General features: G+C 42.2%; 1 protein-coding gene across 1 annotated transcript in view; it reads left to right on the top strand.

The window, feature by feature from the left end:
* Positions 1-15,746: 15,746 nt before the first annotated feature.
* The window catches only part of LOC145391342 (tetratricopeptide repeat protein 28), a 201,905-nt gene continuing 201,655 nt past the window's right edge, over positions 15,747-15,996 (top strand). The window contains exon 1 of the mRNA XM_080265941.1: positions 15,747-15,770. Within this exon, the coding sequence (XP_080122067.1) occupies positions 15,747-15,770 (24 nt within the window). The remainder of the gene's footprint in view (positions 15,771-15,996) is intronic.

Here is a 15,996-nt window from a genome sequence, read left to right on the forward strand (position 1 = left end):
TTTCTTCTTGGAAGGAATGGTTTGCGGGCTTCTGGCCTTTGGTTCCCTCTTCCTTGCATTAAAAAAAAAAAAAATAGGATGAGGTCACACAGTACGACCTCAGGGATAAGGCTGCCAGAGATCATGTAGTGTGGAGAGCTGCCATAAGGTGAACAAGGCCGATGCATGCAAGCAAATTGGAGCGTTTATAAATGATACAATTACCACCAGCAAATTTAGGCACCAAATACTGCTTTCACTGTTAGGTTATGTCCCATTGGGCTTGGTTTGTAAAACTGATGAAGGTATATATTAACTTGAAAATACCTCACTTCTCAATTTCTACAACCACTGCGGTCAATTTTCTGTAGTTCACATCTCTTGATTTCGAAACAAAAAATATCTTTCTGGTCAATTTTAGTGTGATTTGAGTGACTTTCAGCTTCACTTTTTTCAGAAATCACTCGTTTTGGAGATCAGGCCTACCCAGGGCAAAATATACCTAGTTTGGGGTAGTTCAGGAAGCAGCCAGGTTGCCAGAGGCAATGTTTACCAACAGGCTCTCCGACTAGCCACACTGTTGCCAACCATCGCTACGACTGGATGCGTCAGTGTATCCCATGTCAAAGCATTGGAAAACTTAACAATTTAACCAAACCTAACCTAATCCAACTTAATTTCACTTGCATTTGACAGCCAGCTTTCAAAGGTAAAATATAAGCATTAGGAACATTAAATATGGCTGGCTACTGACAAACACTGGTAGAGATCTAGAGTAATTAAATATATGATTTTCACATTAAATATACATTTCTGAAAACAAGTTCATAGTGGAATTGATTTAAAATAACACGTTCTACAACATGGTTGTGTCAGATTACCTGGATCGAGAGATGTAAACTACCGAAAACTGACCCCCACTGCCTTATGAAATTTTACTCTAAGGACAAAAAAATGTAATGATTCTCATCTTTAATTTCATCTATTTCTGAGAAATTTATGACAACCTGAAAGAAGAAACACAGAAAAATAACCTGAGTGTGATATAAAATTCATGTAGGTGACAACATTCAGTGTCTATTACACCCTTTTTACAGTAACTTGGCCTAAAACTGCTCTCCACCCTGATCAATGAGTTTTACCTGGAGATTAATATTAGTCATGAAGAAGTGCTACGGAAAGGATGCAGTGCTGTAGCACTGTCTTATTCTGCCTACGAGCTACGTGAAACATGCAGTGAAAAGACGAAAATCTGGGCCAAATTTGAGTAAATGTAGTACGGAACAACTCCTTCACAACATATGATCATTAACAGCAAAACTATTACGTAAACACGTCGCCTTAGCACTATCCAAATATCGTGTCAACCATCCTCTGAAGTGTTACGGCCCAGTTATCAATTCCAGGCATGGTTACAGGGATAAGGCTATGTGTATCACGCGTATGCAGCTGGACGCACCAAAATTTCCCTGGTTGAAGGTTTGTTTACATGTGGGCGGCGCTCCTCGGGCGATTCGGGCCCGGTCAAAATCGGAATAATAATTTCGATCTTCCAGCCATAATTTCACTATTCCTTGGCAATAAAGATAATAATATTGACTTAAAATTATCTATTCTAACGTGATATACATTTACTGGTCGAGAAAGTATTGATAACTGAAAGTTATGCCTTCCACTCGTGCCGAAAAACTCTAGTACAGTATATAAAATTTAGACAGAGGTAGTACATCGTCTAGATCACTAGTTTTATATTTTTTTTTTTTACCCAAATTGCACTAAATACATTTGGTTTCCACTTAGAGCATTATACACTGGCAATCTCTTAGCTGAGTTATCAAAAGTTTTACGCCCACCAATACTATCTATCTATCTATTGCCAGACGCCTCAATCCCGTTTGGGGTGGCCACAAACAAATCGCCTCCAAGTCGCCCTGTCCCCCGCCATTTCACTTCCCTGCTCCCATCTCTCACCCCCCTCTCTCATACACCTCTCCACCCCATCCCTCCATCTCATCCTCGGTCTCCCCCTCCCTCTTCCACCCTCCACCTCACTCACATACACTCTCTTCGTCAGTCTTTCACCCTCCATCCTCTCCACATGGCCAAACCACCTCAGTGTGTTCCTCACAACGCTTCCTATCACATCCACATCAACACCACAACGCTCCTTTATATCCTCATTCGTCAGCCTGTCTCTCCACGTGACTCCACAAGCTCCTCTTAAATAACTCATTTCCACTGCTCTCACTCTTGACTTGTGTCCTTCCAACAACGTCCAAGCTTCACTTCCGTACGTTAGAGTTGGTATCACAATACTGTCATGTAGTAACTTTTTTACTTCCATGCTCACTTCCCTGTTTCTTATCACTGCTTTCAAGGAACCAGCAACCTTTCTTCCCTGCTGTACCCTTTCAAGCACTTCACCCTCCAAACCTCCATCCTTACTCATCACACTACCCAAATACTTAAACGTCCTCACATTTTCCAATTCCTCACCATCCAACCTCGCTATACATTCACTGACTTCACCTCTCTCAAAGACCATCACTTTACTCTTCCCTACATTCACCTTTAGGTTCCGTTTCTTACACACTCTCTCAAACTCATCCACCAAGCCTTGCAGCTCCCCTTCATCTTCACTCAACAACACAGTATCATCTGCAAACAACAGTACAGGGAGTTTCCAAACACTATCCTCTCTCACCAGGGCCACTCCAACATCCACTACCCTACCTTGTACCTCTTTTATTACCCCATCCATGTACAGATTGAACAACCATGGAGACATGACACATCCCTGTTTCAAACCAACTTTCAAAGAGAAAAATCTCACTTAGTTCACCATCCACACGCACTGCAGCCTTAGCACCATCATATATACTCTTCACAGCATTCAACAACTTCCCCATCTACTCCATATATTCTTAACACTTTCCACAATCCTTGTCTATCCACCCTGTCATATGCTTTCTCCAAATCCATGAAAGCCGCATACAACTTCTTTCCTTCTCTAGAAACTTTTTCCACTAAAGATCTAAGAATGAATATCTGATCTACACACCCTTTTCCCTTCCTAAATCCCCTTGTTCTTTTCCACCTAATTTCTCTGTTCTTTCTCTAACTCTGTCTATAAGTATCCTACCATACACTTTTCCTATTATACTAAGAAGACAAATGCCCCTATGATTACCACACACTTCTTTTTCCCTTTTCCTTTGTACAAGGGAATAATTATACCTGACTTCCAATCCTCCGGGACTCTACCTTCCTCCCAGGCCAATCTGCACATCTTCCACATCCATTCTACTACTATCTCTCCCCATGCTTCAGCATCTCACCACACACTCCATCAATTCCTGGGCTTTCCCCGATTTAACTTTCTTCATTGCTTCCACAACCTCTATCCTACTGATTTCTACCTGTCTTCTCACCTCCCTCCTTCTCCCAGCCATTCCCCAGCCACTTATACTCGCATTACTTCCATCCTCTACGTTCAACAATTCCTTAAAGTGTTCTCTCCATCTGCTCACTTTTTCTCCCTTCTCCACTAGTAATCTACCATGTTTATCTTTCACTCCCCTGCTAACTTCACTTCCACCCTGTCTTACTCTTTTCACTTCTCTCCAGAACATTTTCTTACAGTCCCTCCACTTTACACTCAAATTCCTTCCAAATTCCTGATCAACTCTCTTACTCTCTCTTACTAATCTTTTCACCTCTCTTCCTTTCCACATATAACTCTCTCTTCTGCCTCTCAACTTCTTCCACGCCCCTATTTCTCATCCATTCATTGTATGCTTTCTTCTTTGTGCCACAGCCTGTTTCACCTCTTCAGTCCACCACGCTGTTCCTTGCACCCCCTCCGTCTTCTCTTCCTTCCACACACCACATCACATGCTGCACATATTTCTTCTGTAAATATCTTACACACACCTTCCACGTCTCCCATCTGCTCCAATTCATATTTGCCCAATCGTTCCTCCACTTCTCTCTTATACTCTGCCTTTTTCTCATCCTCTTGTAACCTTTCCACTCTCCTTGCAACTACTCCTTCCTCTCGTCTTTCCCTTCTTCTATTCCTCCATCTTACTTGCATCCTAATTCTGGCCACCACCAAGTAGTGGTCAGAAAGGCCACTCCCCCAACCTCTATAAACTCTTGCATCCAATATACATCTTCGCATCCTTTCATCCACACACACATAATCAATCATTGCCTTCCTTTCATTCAGTTCACCACCCACCCTTCTCATCACTCATGTATACCTGTGGATCATTTTATACCTGAAGAGGGTATTGGCTATTACCAACCCCCTCCCAGCACAGATGTCCACTAACGCACTCCCATTCTCATCTATCTCAGCAGGCACACCCCACTCACCAACTATTCCATCCACCTTCACATTACCAACTTTACCATTCATATCACCGATCAAAAACACTCTCTCATTCCTTCCAAACTTTTCCATGCACACTTCCACATTTGTCCAGAACTCTTCTCTCACTCTTCTAGCACGATCTTGCGTTGGCGCATACACACACAATCGCCCACATTTGTATTCCAACTTTCAACTTTACCCACACAATCCTTGACCCAACTGATCCATACTGTCTTATGCTCTTCTTCCATCTTTTACTCACAACTATACACACTCCTTCCTTTGCCCTCTCATTCTCATCTACTCCTGCACATATACCCCATCCATACTCCCATTCTCTCACACTTTCTCCTCTCCATTTTGTTTCAGTTATTCCACATACATCCACTTTCGCATCCTCAAGCACCTGGACAATCTTCGCTCCTCTTACATTCCATGTACACATTACCAAGTCCTTTGTCCGGTCCTGGGTCGTCAACGTTTGGTCAGTCCTTGTCCGAGGCTTCTTGTTTGTTTTTTTAGTTAGTTGTTTTCCGGGGAGGGGCACTGTTGACGTTGTGTCGGGCACCTCTCAAAATTCATTTTTGCGGTCAATTTTGAGCCGCATGGGCGACACAGGAGGGAAATATCAAATACGTCATGTGTTCATAATAAGAATATCTTGAGGTAAAAATTCTGGGTTAATATTTAAAACCAAAATAATGGAAAACTTGACAAAAAGAGTGACAGCCTCTTCAACGTGCGACTGTATTGTATATTATTTTTCTGCGTCCAATGGGGACAAGGTGGCACAGGTGGCAGAGCGTTAGACTCAGGACAGAGGGGTCGTGAGTTCAAGCCACGCCCGGTAGCTGCCATGCCGGGAGGGTTGGCGCCCTCCTGTCACCTAGCAGGGCTATATGATCTAATAAGGTCTAGCACAGGGAACATTCGCCCCCCCCTTTTTCTTTCTATCCACTCACAATTTGTGCAATAAATCGTGGCTGCGACAATTCAGTGAACAATAGTTATGAGGTAGAGGCTCCTTGGTTGCTAGTCAAATCTCCAGTCTAACTATACATCGTCAACTAGACTAAACAAGTCTTCGTAACTAACATCATATTCTATTAATTAATCTACTGTTATAACCCAGCATTCGTGATGGAGGGATGGCAATTTTAGGTCAATCTATAGAATAGTGAAGGAGAGAGAGAGAGAGGTAAGGATGTGTGGGCGGGAATGCTTAAGGGAGTGAGGGGGAGAATGGGTAAGCGTGAAGGTAATAAAATTAAATGGAATCTGAGCCCCTTTTTGTGGACAATGTATAATTTCATTTTAAGCATGAGAAAGAAGTAAGGGCTGAGAGCCTGTAAAAAGCTGTCTGTTTTAATGCAAGCTGAACAAACAAGACTATCTACTGTGTAAATCCATTCAAGCCGAGTACTTCAAAAAGATGAAGGGCACCCATTACATATATTTATTTATTTATGGTATATAGGAAAATAAATGAATGAAAATGTAAATAAACTTAGTGCGGCAGATGCTTCAGTCCTTCTATCCATCCATCCCTGATCAATGGCATTACTATTCTAATTAATGCTACCACCAGAAACGTTTATATCAGCCTTGGAAACACTTTGCAGGGTGGTGGACTTAATATAGCTTTCACTAGTGCTTCCATTACTAGAGGACTGAAGGGGTTAATTTTAAAAAAATTAGTAATTCTCTCCTTACTGACCTGGTGCTACTGGAACATGTGGAGGAAGAGGACGTTTGACCTGTCATTCCCGGGTTCTTTGGAGCAGAGAGTGAGGAAGAGGTGGGGGAGAACGTACTGTGAGGCGTGGACAGCTCCTCCTGTCGTTTTCCTGCCCTTCTATGCACACTGAAGGGGCTCTCATCAGTTGTGAAGTGGAGCATGTGGTCCCTGAGGAGACGAACATTACTTTTTATTTTACTCAATCTGTCTCTGTACAGTTTTATTCAATTGCCCAGGGATGTCTTTTTCAGTTTATGGTAAATGTACATTTTACTTTTGTAATGTTGTGGTCACTGGTCACATTGTAGGTCTGAATAAAATCCATAGCTCAGCGGCCGCAAGGTGTGGGTGTGCGTGCTGAAACGCCCACACGCAGCTGTCACCGTAAACCCCGAGGGCCTCGCCCCTCTGATCAAACCTACAGCATCATGGGACAGAGTGGTGCCTGTGATAGTCTCTCGACCTTGGAGAGTGACGGGGAAGGGCAGGATCAATCCTAAGCACGAGAAACGACGAGAACCTACATGGATAGCAGTACTGGACGTACGGCACAAAAGGCACCATCCACCACAGGACTGAGCGTCAGTAAATGCCAACGCACGGGGAAGGACAGCGATGCACCAGCTACTGAGCATGAAATGGAATGTGGTGAACTGGAGCAAAATCGTGATGCCAGAGTGAAGCTGAATATCTCCTCGGATTACACAAAAACCAGGTGGACTTTATGTAGCAAAAGAGTTTCCTGATTTTGTGGTGATGTCTAAAGAATGTTAGACACATTCGTATGTGACAGTGAGAAGTGGCCATGCTGTGGATTATTTGACAAGAGGTGGATTTAATAGCGTTATTTTGGATACTGTTCCCAACCGCCCCCATACCAGGATTATTATTCATAATGTTCCTGTCTATTGGATGATGGAGGACCTTGAAGCTCCAGAATATGTCTTGTGGATGAAGAGAAGAATGGTTGGCAAATATCCGAGACCACAGCTAATTGCTCTATTAAAGGGGAAGATTCCTGAGAAAGTATTCATCAGGACACTGGGATAATGGAGAGTTGCAAGTTATGTTTCGGAGCCTAACCTCTGCTACCACTATAGCTGGTGGGGACATCTGGCATGGAAGTGTAGTGCAGCATACAGGTGTAGTTTTTGTGCCGGGAGGCACGAAGGTAACACCTGGCAGGAAAAAATCAAGAGAGGCGAACTCTTCAAACCCAAATGCTGCAACTGTGGGGGGGAACACAACGCCCACTCGTCCTTGCGTCCCCCAAAACCACGGATGACCCTGATATCACGGCACACTGCAGCTAAAGCCCAAGTAGCACAACCACCACCGACCAATGTTAGGAAGGCCCGTCTACAAGCCATGAATTTCCCACAGTTGGGGAAAACAACCACTGCTGCATCTGTGCACAGTCAGCCACCAGTACGTCCTGCTGAATCCTCAGCAAGTCAGCCTCCAGATGGTGATTCCTGTCAGCATGAAACCAGTCTATGGGATGCCATTAGGGATCTCCACTTAGCAGTGCAGGACCTATCCCGGAGAATCCAGCTAGTCGAGACGCGTTCGCAACTACAGGAGGACTACTCTGTCGAGTCTGACATAGAAAACGACGATTCTGCAGCTATGTGCAACATGTCTGAGGCTTCCAATCCTCCAGGTCATGGCGGCGGAGAGGAGCCTGCAGATGCTCACACGATCATGAAGAGGACTCGTGCAAAAGGAAAAACCTGGCCACCTCTCTGTACTCAGGCTTAAAAGATTGTTAAAGGGAAGTTCGATAACGTGAACTGAGAGCTTGCAAGGCTTACAACTATGGTGGAGCAATTACAGACAGTGATATAGCAGACAGCAGGGAAATTCCCGTCCAACGGATAGCTCCACTTATACTCTTCGGGCCTAGAATGTAAATAGCTAACAGACTCGCTTTACTGACCTACACTCTTACTTTATAGTACATAAACCTGACTTGGTCACCTTACAGGAGGTAGGACATGAGGCGCCCCACCTGAGAGGTTAGGCTATAGTGATTTCACCCTTGATCAAGAAGGTAGTTCCAGGAGCTTGGCAATGTAGGCTATGTTTTTCAAGCCTCCCTATTATATTCCTCGTGAAAAGTGTCCACAGTGGAACGGAATATATAATTGTATGCTTATATCTTGACAGTATACTAGTTTATATTGTGAAGGTATATGTTCATGGTAGTTGCTTCAGATCCAAAGCTTCTTCAAGCAGAAGTGTATTAATGAGTAATCATGTTCCTCATGCCTCACCGAAGCGCGTTTTTCCTCAGGCGTAATGGAAGAGGCTTACTCAAACCTGCTCTGATCTACCCAAATTCATTTACTTTTCTTTGTAAATAGCCAAAGATACGTCTTGTTCCTGTGACAGTATTACTGTATCAGGTATAGTTTATCCTTCTACTTTAATGGTAAATATTATCAGGAGTATTCACTAAAACTATTATTTTATCTTGGTTTCATGTACAGTATATATATATATATATATATATATATATATATATATATATATATATATATATATATATATATATATATATATATATATATATATATATATATATATATATATATATATATATATATATATACGGTATTATATCTTGCATGCCTCGAAAGGGGTCGATCGGGATTACCCTCAATAAATCTTTGAAAAAGAATGAACTTTTGTATTTACTTTATCTACTCTATTTTTTTTATTATTATTATTTTGTATGTAAATGATGTTTGCCGTTGACCTTGTTTCTCTGCTGATCTTGTTTCTTGATATTTTATTCCACGGGCTTAATGGCAGATTTATTGAAGCTTACTTCACCATTGGTTAAATTAGGTTAGGTTTGGTTAAAATGCTGGGTAAGGTTAGGTTAGGTTTAGTTAGGTTAGGTTAAAATTTAAGGTTAGGACAGAGGTACTAAAAGGGGGACGGGAACGCCTATTCCTGTGAAGTCTGCTGCTGTTCGGCACCCGACCCGGTTCAGGTTAGGTTAGGTTAGGCTAAGTTAGGTTAGGATCGGATAGGTCTAGTAAAGATTCTACTGCACCATCTGCCGGGAAATACACTGAGAACAGTTACAAGAGAATGATGTGGTTGGTTTGTGAGCTACCAGTCGAGCGTCACCCACGGCTCAAGCGTCTCGCAAAAGTGCCGAAGAGCAATAGATATGGGGAATATGGGACCGGGACGCCAACAACATAATTTGGTGGATTTGCGTATGCTGCTGCTAGAGTCAAGTGTCCGCCATTACACTCAACAACTTTCCTAGACGACAGAGGAGGATTCGTAACACCTCTTCATTGGCTATTTATTGTGCATATTACACTCCAACCTCCTGTTTCGTGTTTTTTCAAGGAAATCCCGTCGATATCAGAGCGATATAATCAACATTTCGAGGGAAGATATGCAAAATAAATAGCCAAGAAAAAAGTGCTACGAAGTATTCTATGCTATCTAAAATATGGTCCTAAGTCAGTTGTGCGAGAAGTGTTTGTAAATAATTATAAATGTACGATTTTTTTTATTTTGAGAATCATGTGGCAAAACATGAAGAGACAGGAAGACTAATGAGGAAATAAAGTATCGTTGTGCTGTCGATATGGATGTGGTTGGGAGTGTTTAAAGAGAAAGACTGTGAATTTGTATGGCCATGTGTGGAGGCTGAACAGTGAGTGACACACTAGAACACTGTATGGGGGAGCGGAGAGCAGACCAAGGATGAGATGAAGGGACGGAGTGGAGAGATATATGAGGGAAGGAGGATGCACTGGAGGGAGAGCGGCCAAATGGCAGAGGACTGGGGGACATGGAGGCGATTTGTTTGTAGCCACCCCTAATGGGATTAAGGCGTTTGGCAATAGATAGATAGATAGATAGACAGATAGACTATGGATGTGTTTTGGAAGACATTGTAGCACATTTCCCTATGCAATTTTATTTAGCATATTACACGTGAAAATTCTCATGTCCGATATTGAATTCGTCTTGCTACTGAACCCAGTGTAGTGATATGCAAGAGGATATGTACGTTTAATGAGACCAAATCGATAACGAAGAGGTGTTGCGAGGCCTCTTTGACATAAAGTAACTCTTCCTTACCAGTTTATTTCCGTGAAAGGTCAAATGAATTGCTAAGGAAGGGATACATACAAATTCTATAAGCCTTCTCGCAATCTCGAGCGCGCAGTGCACTATGGGTAGGTAATAACCGGCCGTTTTGAGAGACTTACAGTGCACAGCATAAACACGCGCAAATATATCGTTTTTCTTGCTGTACATAATGCATGTATTATTATTTTTTAGGTCGTGGTTAGGATTACGGCAGCTGTAAGTATACACTCACGGAATTCGATTACGACAGCCGTAACCTAACTGAACCAAACCTATTTCTAACCTAACCGAACCACCAAATGTAGTGGTTTAAGCTGAAATGAAACGATATTAATCTAACATAGTCTAACAATTCCAGCATTCATTATACGTGTAAAAGCTCTGTGCAGTAATCGTAGTCCGTAGTCCGTGAGCGTGTGTATAATGACGGCTGCCGTAATCCTAACCACTTCGTATTTTTTATTATTGGAAATTTGTTTATATGGCTAGAGAGGGTTCTGAGTTATCGTCAGACGAAATAACGTTGTGGAAAATGTCAACTCTTAAGGATTTTTTACGTGTGAGAGGACTGAAAACGACAGACAAGGAATCCGAGTTGCAGGCTTTGGTAAACGATACACTATGGCTGGGCATGGAAGAGAAACCTGATTTGCAGCTAAGATTTAACACTGGATCAGCATTGGCAAGTGCTGGCTTCCCATCGGGGATATGCACTGAACAAACTCTGTCGTGTGGCTTATGTACCCAGTTTTTGCCAGTCTTTGGGTCTTTTTTATTTTTATTTGCTTTCCACCTTTTGCGTGCATCTGGGTCCCTTTTCTCAGTCGGGGAAGAAAAAAGTTCAAAAGGTTTGGGGTAATCGTTCATTACGAGTTCCATGGTTTTCATAGTCCTGCTGCCTCGGTTTCTCTATCTGAAAGGTGCCACTGCCACAGTCATTTACTGCACACATTTTCATGGTGAGTACATGCACTCATGCACAAACAGAAGAAAAAACCTGGAAAATGATAAATGAAAAAAATATAAATGATAAAAAGAAGTCTTCCGCAATGGATGGGCACGAAGAATAAGAATTCAGAAGTGAGAGTCGCAGGTTTCGTTGGAGACTAATACTGTCTATTAAATATACAATCCTAAGCTTATCGTATTTATCAATCGCTCACTCACCGGTATTTTTTTTTTTTTTTTTAATGTGTCCGACTCTGGGCAAAGGCATCAAGACCCATCCCACGGCCCAGTAGTCCTCCTACACGCCTCGACATGTTATCACTTTGGCGCTAACACCCACCTTCCATATTGAATACCTGCTGGGGCTGTTAAATACGTAAAAATTCCCGTATGGTTTATAACTTTTAGGATTCAGTGAATGAAGGATAAACTCACATGAAACGAGTTGAAATACCCACGTGCTACTGAATTCTACATGTTAAACATCCACAATGATGATAGGTTTTGGTCCTGAAAAAGCGACTTTTAAGTTATGAGTGATTTTTTCTTTCTTTAAGCTCCTGAATGTCAGTTTATACCTACCAGCTGGCAACTCTATGTATAGTTGATCTCTCGTACCTGTTGCTAAGTTCAATTTCGCGCATGCGAACTGCGAAAAGGCTTACACGACTCTGAGTAGCTGACAGCGAGCCATAGCATGAGTTTTACTATTGGTACAAGTAATTTCTCATGCTCAGGACCATTCTAATATATAATTTCAGCTAAAGCCGTTATATTAGTCAGCTGAATGGGTCATAGGAGATGAGTGTTGATAATGGTGCCATTAATGAGCAGACGTGGGAAATATTAACACTGACTCCTGGGACTTTTTCTTATATAAATACGATCATTACAACCGTATTTGCGTTAGCATGGTCGGGACAACTTTAGTATACCATTCCAAATCGTACGTGGCTAAGATTAACACAAATGTTGAAAAGTATCAACACTCTCAGGCTCCTAAGCCTGGTCAGTTTCCTTAATCGCGCCGCGGTCGGCCCTTGAGTCATGTATGTGCGACAGGGGCTTACGAGAAACAGCGGTCTCATGGTCGGCATAACTCTAGTATTCCATTCCAGTTAATACCAGACAGTGAGATGGAGGAGTTTTAGTACTAGTACCATCAATAAAGACATGAGGAAAGTATCAACACTCAGGCTCCTAAGACTGGTCAGTTCCCTTGTGTAAGCTCGCTAGAGCCGCTTTAACGCTGTCATAGACGGGACGACTCTAAATTCGATTCCATACTACAGATTCCTAGGTGTTAATACTGGTGTCATTAACAGAGGCTGAAAGGCAACGGGTTAATTTCCGTTATAAATGCGTCTGTTAACCATCTCACGTTTGGGAGGGCTTTATTACTTCATTCTATGCTGTAGGAGCCTACGAGTGTCAATAGTGGTACCATTAATAGACGTTGAGGGGAAACTAACACTCGCAGGCTTCTGAAATGGGTTAATTTATTTTATAAATATGTTTACTAACCATCCCAAGGGTGGAGAAGCTCTTTTATTTTATTCCAGCTAGTGTCAGATAGTAGGAGGCTAAAAGTATCAATGCTGATACCAATAATTAAGGCTGATGGGAAGTATTAACATCCCGAGCTCCAGAAACTGGTTAATATCCTTTATACATTGTCTAGGCTTTTGTGTGTCTCACCGGGTGTTCCAGCCAGCGAGCCTCCACCCTCAGAATGTGTGGTATGCGGCCAGCCCTCCCTCCCCCCTCACTCTCTCTCTCTCTCTCTCTCTCTCTCTCTCTCTCTCTCTCTCTCTCTCATGGAGCCGTATTCCTAAGATATGTTAGCCAGTCTACTCTTAATAATAGTAACAATAATAATCATCATCATCTAATCGTGCGTTGTCCTATGAGAAGCGTAGGAGCCCGGGACTAGGCAAGTTGGTCCTGACATGAATGACCAGCCTCACTCATCTGAGTGGCGTTACGTGAACAATAAACCCCAACCATCCCATGGATATAAACCTGAACGGGCTCAATCCGCTTGGAGCGCCTTAATTACATACTAAACCAGCAGGCGCCATAATTTGGTTATATGGTTACCACCCAGCGTAGTATATGGTTTCCTGGTTGACTTGTCACTCAGTGTAGAGTCACTCGTAGACAGAAGGAAGAGGAAAGAACGAAGGAAAGAAAGACAGAAGAGGGTGGCAGGAGAGAAGGAAGAGAGGAAAGGGCAGGCATCCGAGAGCAGCACTACATCGAGTGAGTAGATGGTGAGAGCCCCCACCTACCTCAATAATAATAATAATAAAAATAATAATAATAATAATAATAATAATTATTATTATTATTATTATTATTATTATCAACAATAACATCACGATCACCACCATCATCTTTATCATCATATCTATTTTCTCACCTAAGTGGGATGAGGACGTCAAGGGAATAAGAAAACAAAATGCAAACTATTGAAAGATTGCCCAGTTATATCGGTCACATACTCATTCACTCTCCATTCAAGTCCTTGGAATCCTGACTCCAACTTACAGGAAGTACACAGAAGGAAGGTCATATGAATCTATATACAAAAGCACAATGACTTAATTACAGGGTGGTCCGTATATAGCTCTCCACCAGAAGCTCATTTGGCGGTATCCTGGTGTTGTAGGAACGGCTCACTCTCCTGTTGTGGATGCGGGTGTAGCGATGTGAGAGGTATTTAAATAAATGATGCAGGGTACACATAACGCTGACTCAGCCGTCTCCACAACACGCAAGAACCTAAGGACGAACTGGAAGAGGGGCTTTATGTATGGGCAGCTCTTTATATCCCTGTAGCAGCGAAATATTGGTGGTTTTGTGGATTAAGGCGCTCCAGCTGGATATGCTTAGTAAGGGTATATACTCGCCGTGGGTATCAGGACTGAGTAGCCTAGACTAGGGCCCCTACACTCCTGATGGAACACTAAAGGATTGGATGATAGACTGACAGAATGTGGTAGAGATAGCTAGAGGTAACTATAGATAATTATGAGAGAGAGAGAGAGAGAGAGAGAGAGAGAGAGAGAGAGAGAGAGAGAGAGAGAGAGAGAGAGAGAGAATCACTCAACTTTCATCATATTTGATTGTAATATTCACTCTGGTTTGCCTGTGAGGCGTTTGGTAGCTGTATGAGTGACAAGACTGGAAGGCCTAGCCCCGGGCCCCTCAGCTCCAAACAGGGCAAAGAAAAAAAAAGAAAAGGGGGGGGGGAATTCACAGATACCTGTAGACAGATAGATCGGTTAAGGGGAGTGAAGACAGAAATATGGCTGAAATAGACAGACTTGGACTGACACACTGATCAATTACATACAGGTAGACTGGTGAGTGAAGGCAGAAGTACAGACGAGTATTCTAATGCAAAACATCGGCTCAAGGATAGTATTTTAAGTAACCTGGAGGCTTCGTGGCACCTCCTCCATAGCGACTTTTTCTTTACGGCTTTATATCCTGATGAATGTTATTAATGCAGACTATGTTGATCATAAAGCAATATTAATAACATGCAAGAGAATGTCAAGGTATTATATGCTAAATAAACTGCTAAGGAAGAGCTGCTTTGAGGAATCTTAAGGTTATACACTAAGTGGCCCATGAGGCTTCGTAGCACCTCTTCCTAGCCGATTTATTTTGCATATTACACCTTAGCATCTCTTTCATGCCACAAACATCGTTTTTAAATCGACATAGTTTGCATTAATGATATATAGAAAAGAATAGTGTATATGTGAAGAATAAATTGCTAAGGAGGAGGTGCTACGAAGCCTCCAATGCCTCCTGGAATACGATCCCATGGGAGAGTTTTTAAATATGACTTCCAGGTAGACGGCGTACTCCGATTCACTCACACTCATGCAAGTACAGTTGATCTGTTTTAAGCAGACGGCACTGGGCCACTCTCACACCTGGAATACGATGTCGTGGTTGCGTGAAATTCGATGACCCTTATTTAAGAAGTAAGAATGAGTTTCCTTGGTTACTAGACAAAATTATTCTTCAGTCTAACCACACTTCGTCATCCAATAAACTGGAAAGAGGTTACAGATCTTTGCCAGGTGAGAACAAACTTATCACATTATTGCGTCAGAACAGAAAGGTATTTAATAAGTAAAAAAGTATTTACCGATTACTCTGTGCAAGAGAGTCAGTCCACTAAATTATTTAAAAGATTTATTAAAGAAAATCACAATCGACTCATTTTATACAGTACATATATATATATATATATATATATATATATATATATATATATATATATATATATATATATATATATATATATATATATGAGAGAGAGAGAGAGAGAGAGAGAGAGAGAATCAGACTCTTCCTGGAGCTTCCAGTGACAGGTGAGTGAGCGGGGAGGTAAATGGAACAGCCAATTACAACCAAGATGGCTGCCTGAGTATACACTGAGACTCGGTGATGTGTTTTCCCTCCGTGTGTTATGTTTCGGTGTTGTGTGAGCCTGAGAGTGTTAACAACGGTGTATCATGGTGTGGATATACGCAAGGGGTGTGAATAATCGCCATGGCATCCAGAGACAACCCCGCAGTGAGTATATAATTCCATCATGTTATAAACGAAGATCTCCGTCAGGCGAAAACAAACCGACTACGGTAACCAAGGAGACTCATTCTTGCATCGTTACTTAGGCTCATCGAGTTTCATGCTAACCACGGCTATAGCCTCACGTTGTGAGTGTGACCTAGTTCCGTCAGGTGAAACAGACAAATAACCGTGTTGTAACAAGGTTCATCTTCGTTTGTGGGTGGCCCAC

The sequence above is a fragment of the Coenobita brevimanus genome, chromosome 18 (genome assembly GCF_032717465.1).
Source record: "Coenobita brevimanus isolate Jiangsu-jjx chromosome 18, ASM3271746v2, whole genome shotgun sequence".
Taxonomy (NCBI): Eukaryota; Metazoa; Arthropoda; class Malacostraca; order Decapoda; family Coenobitidae; genus Coenobita; species Coenobita brevimanus.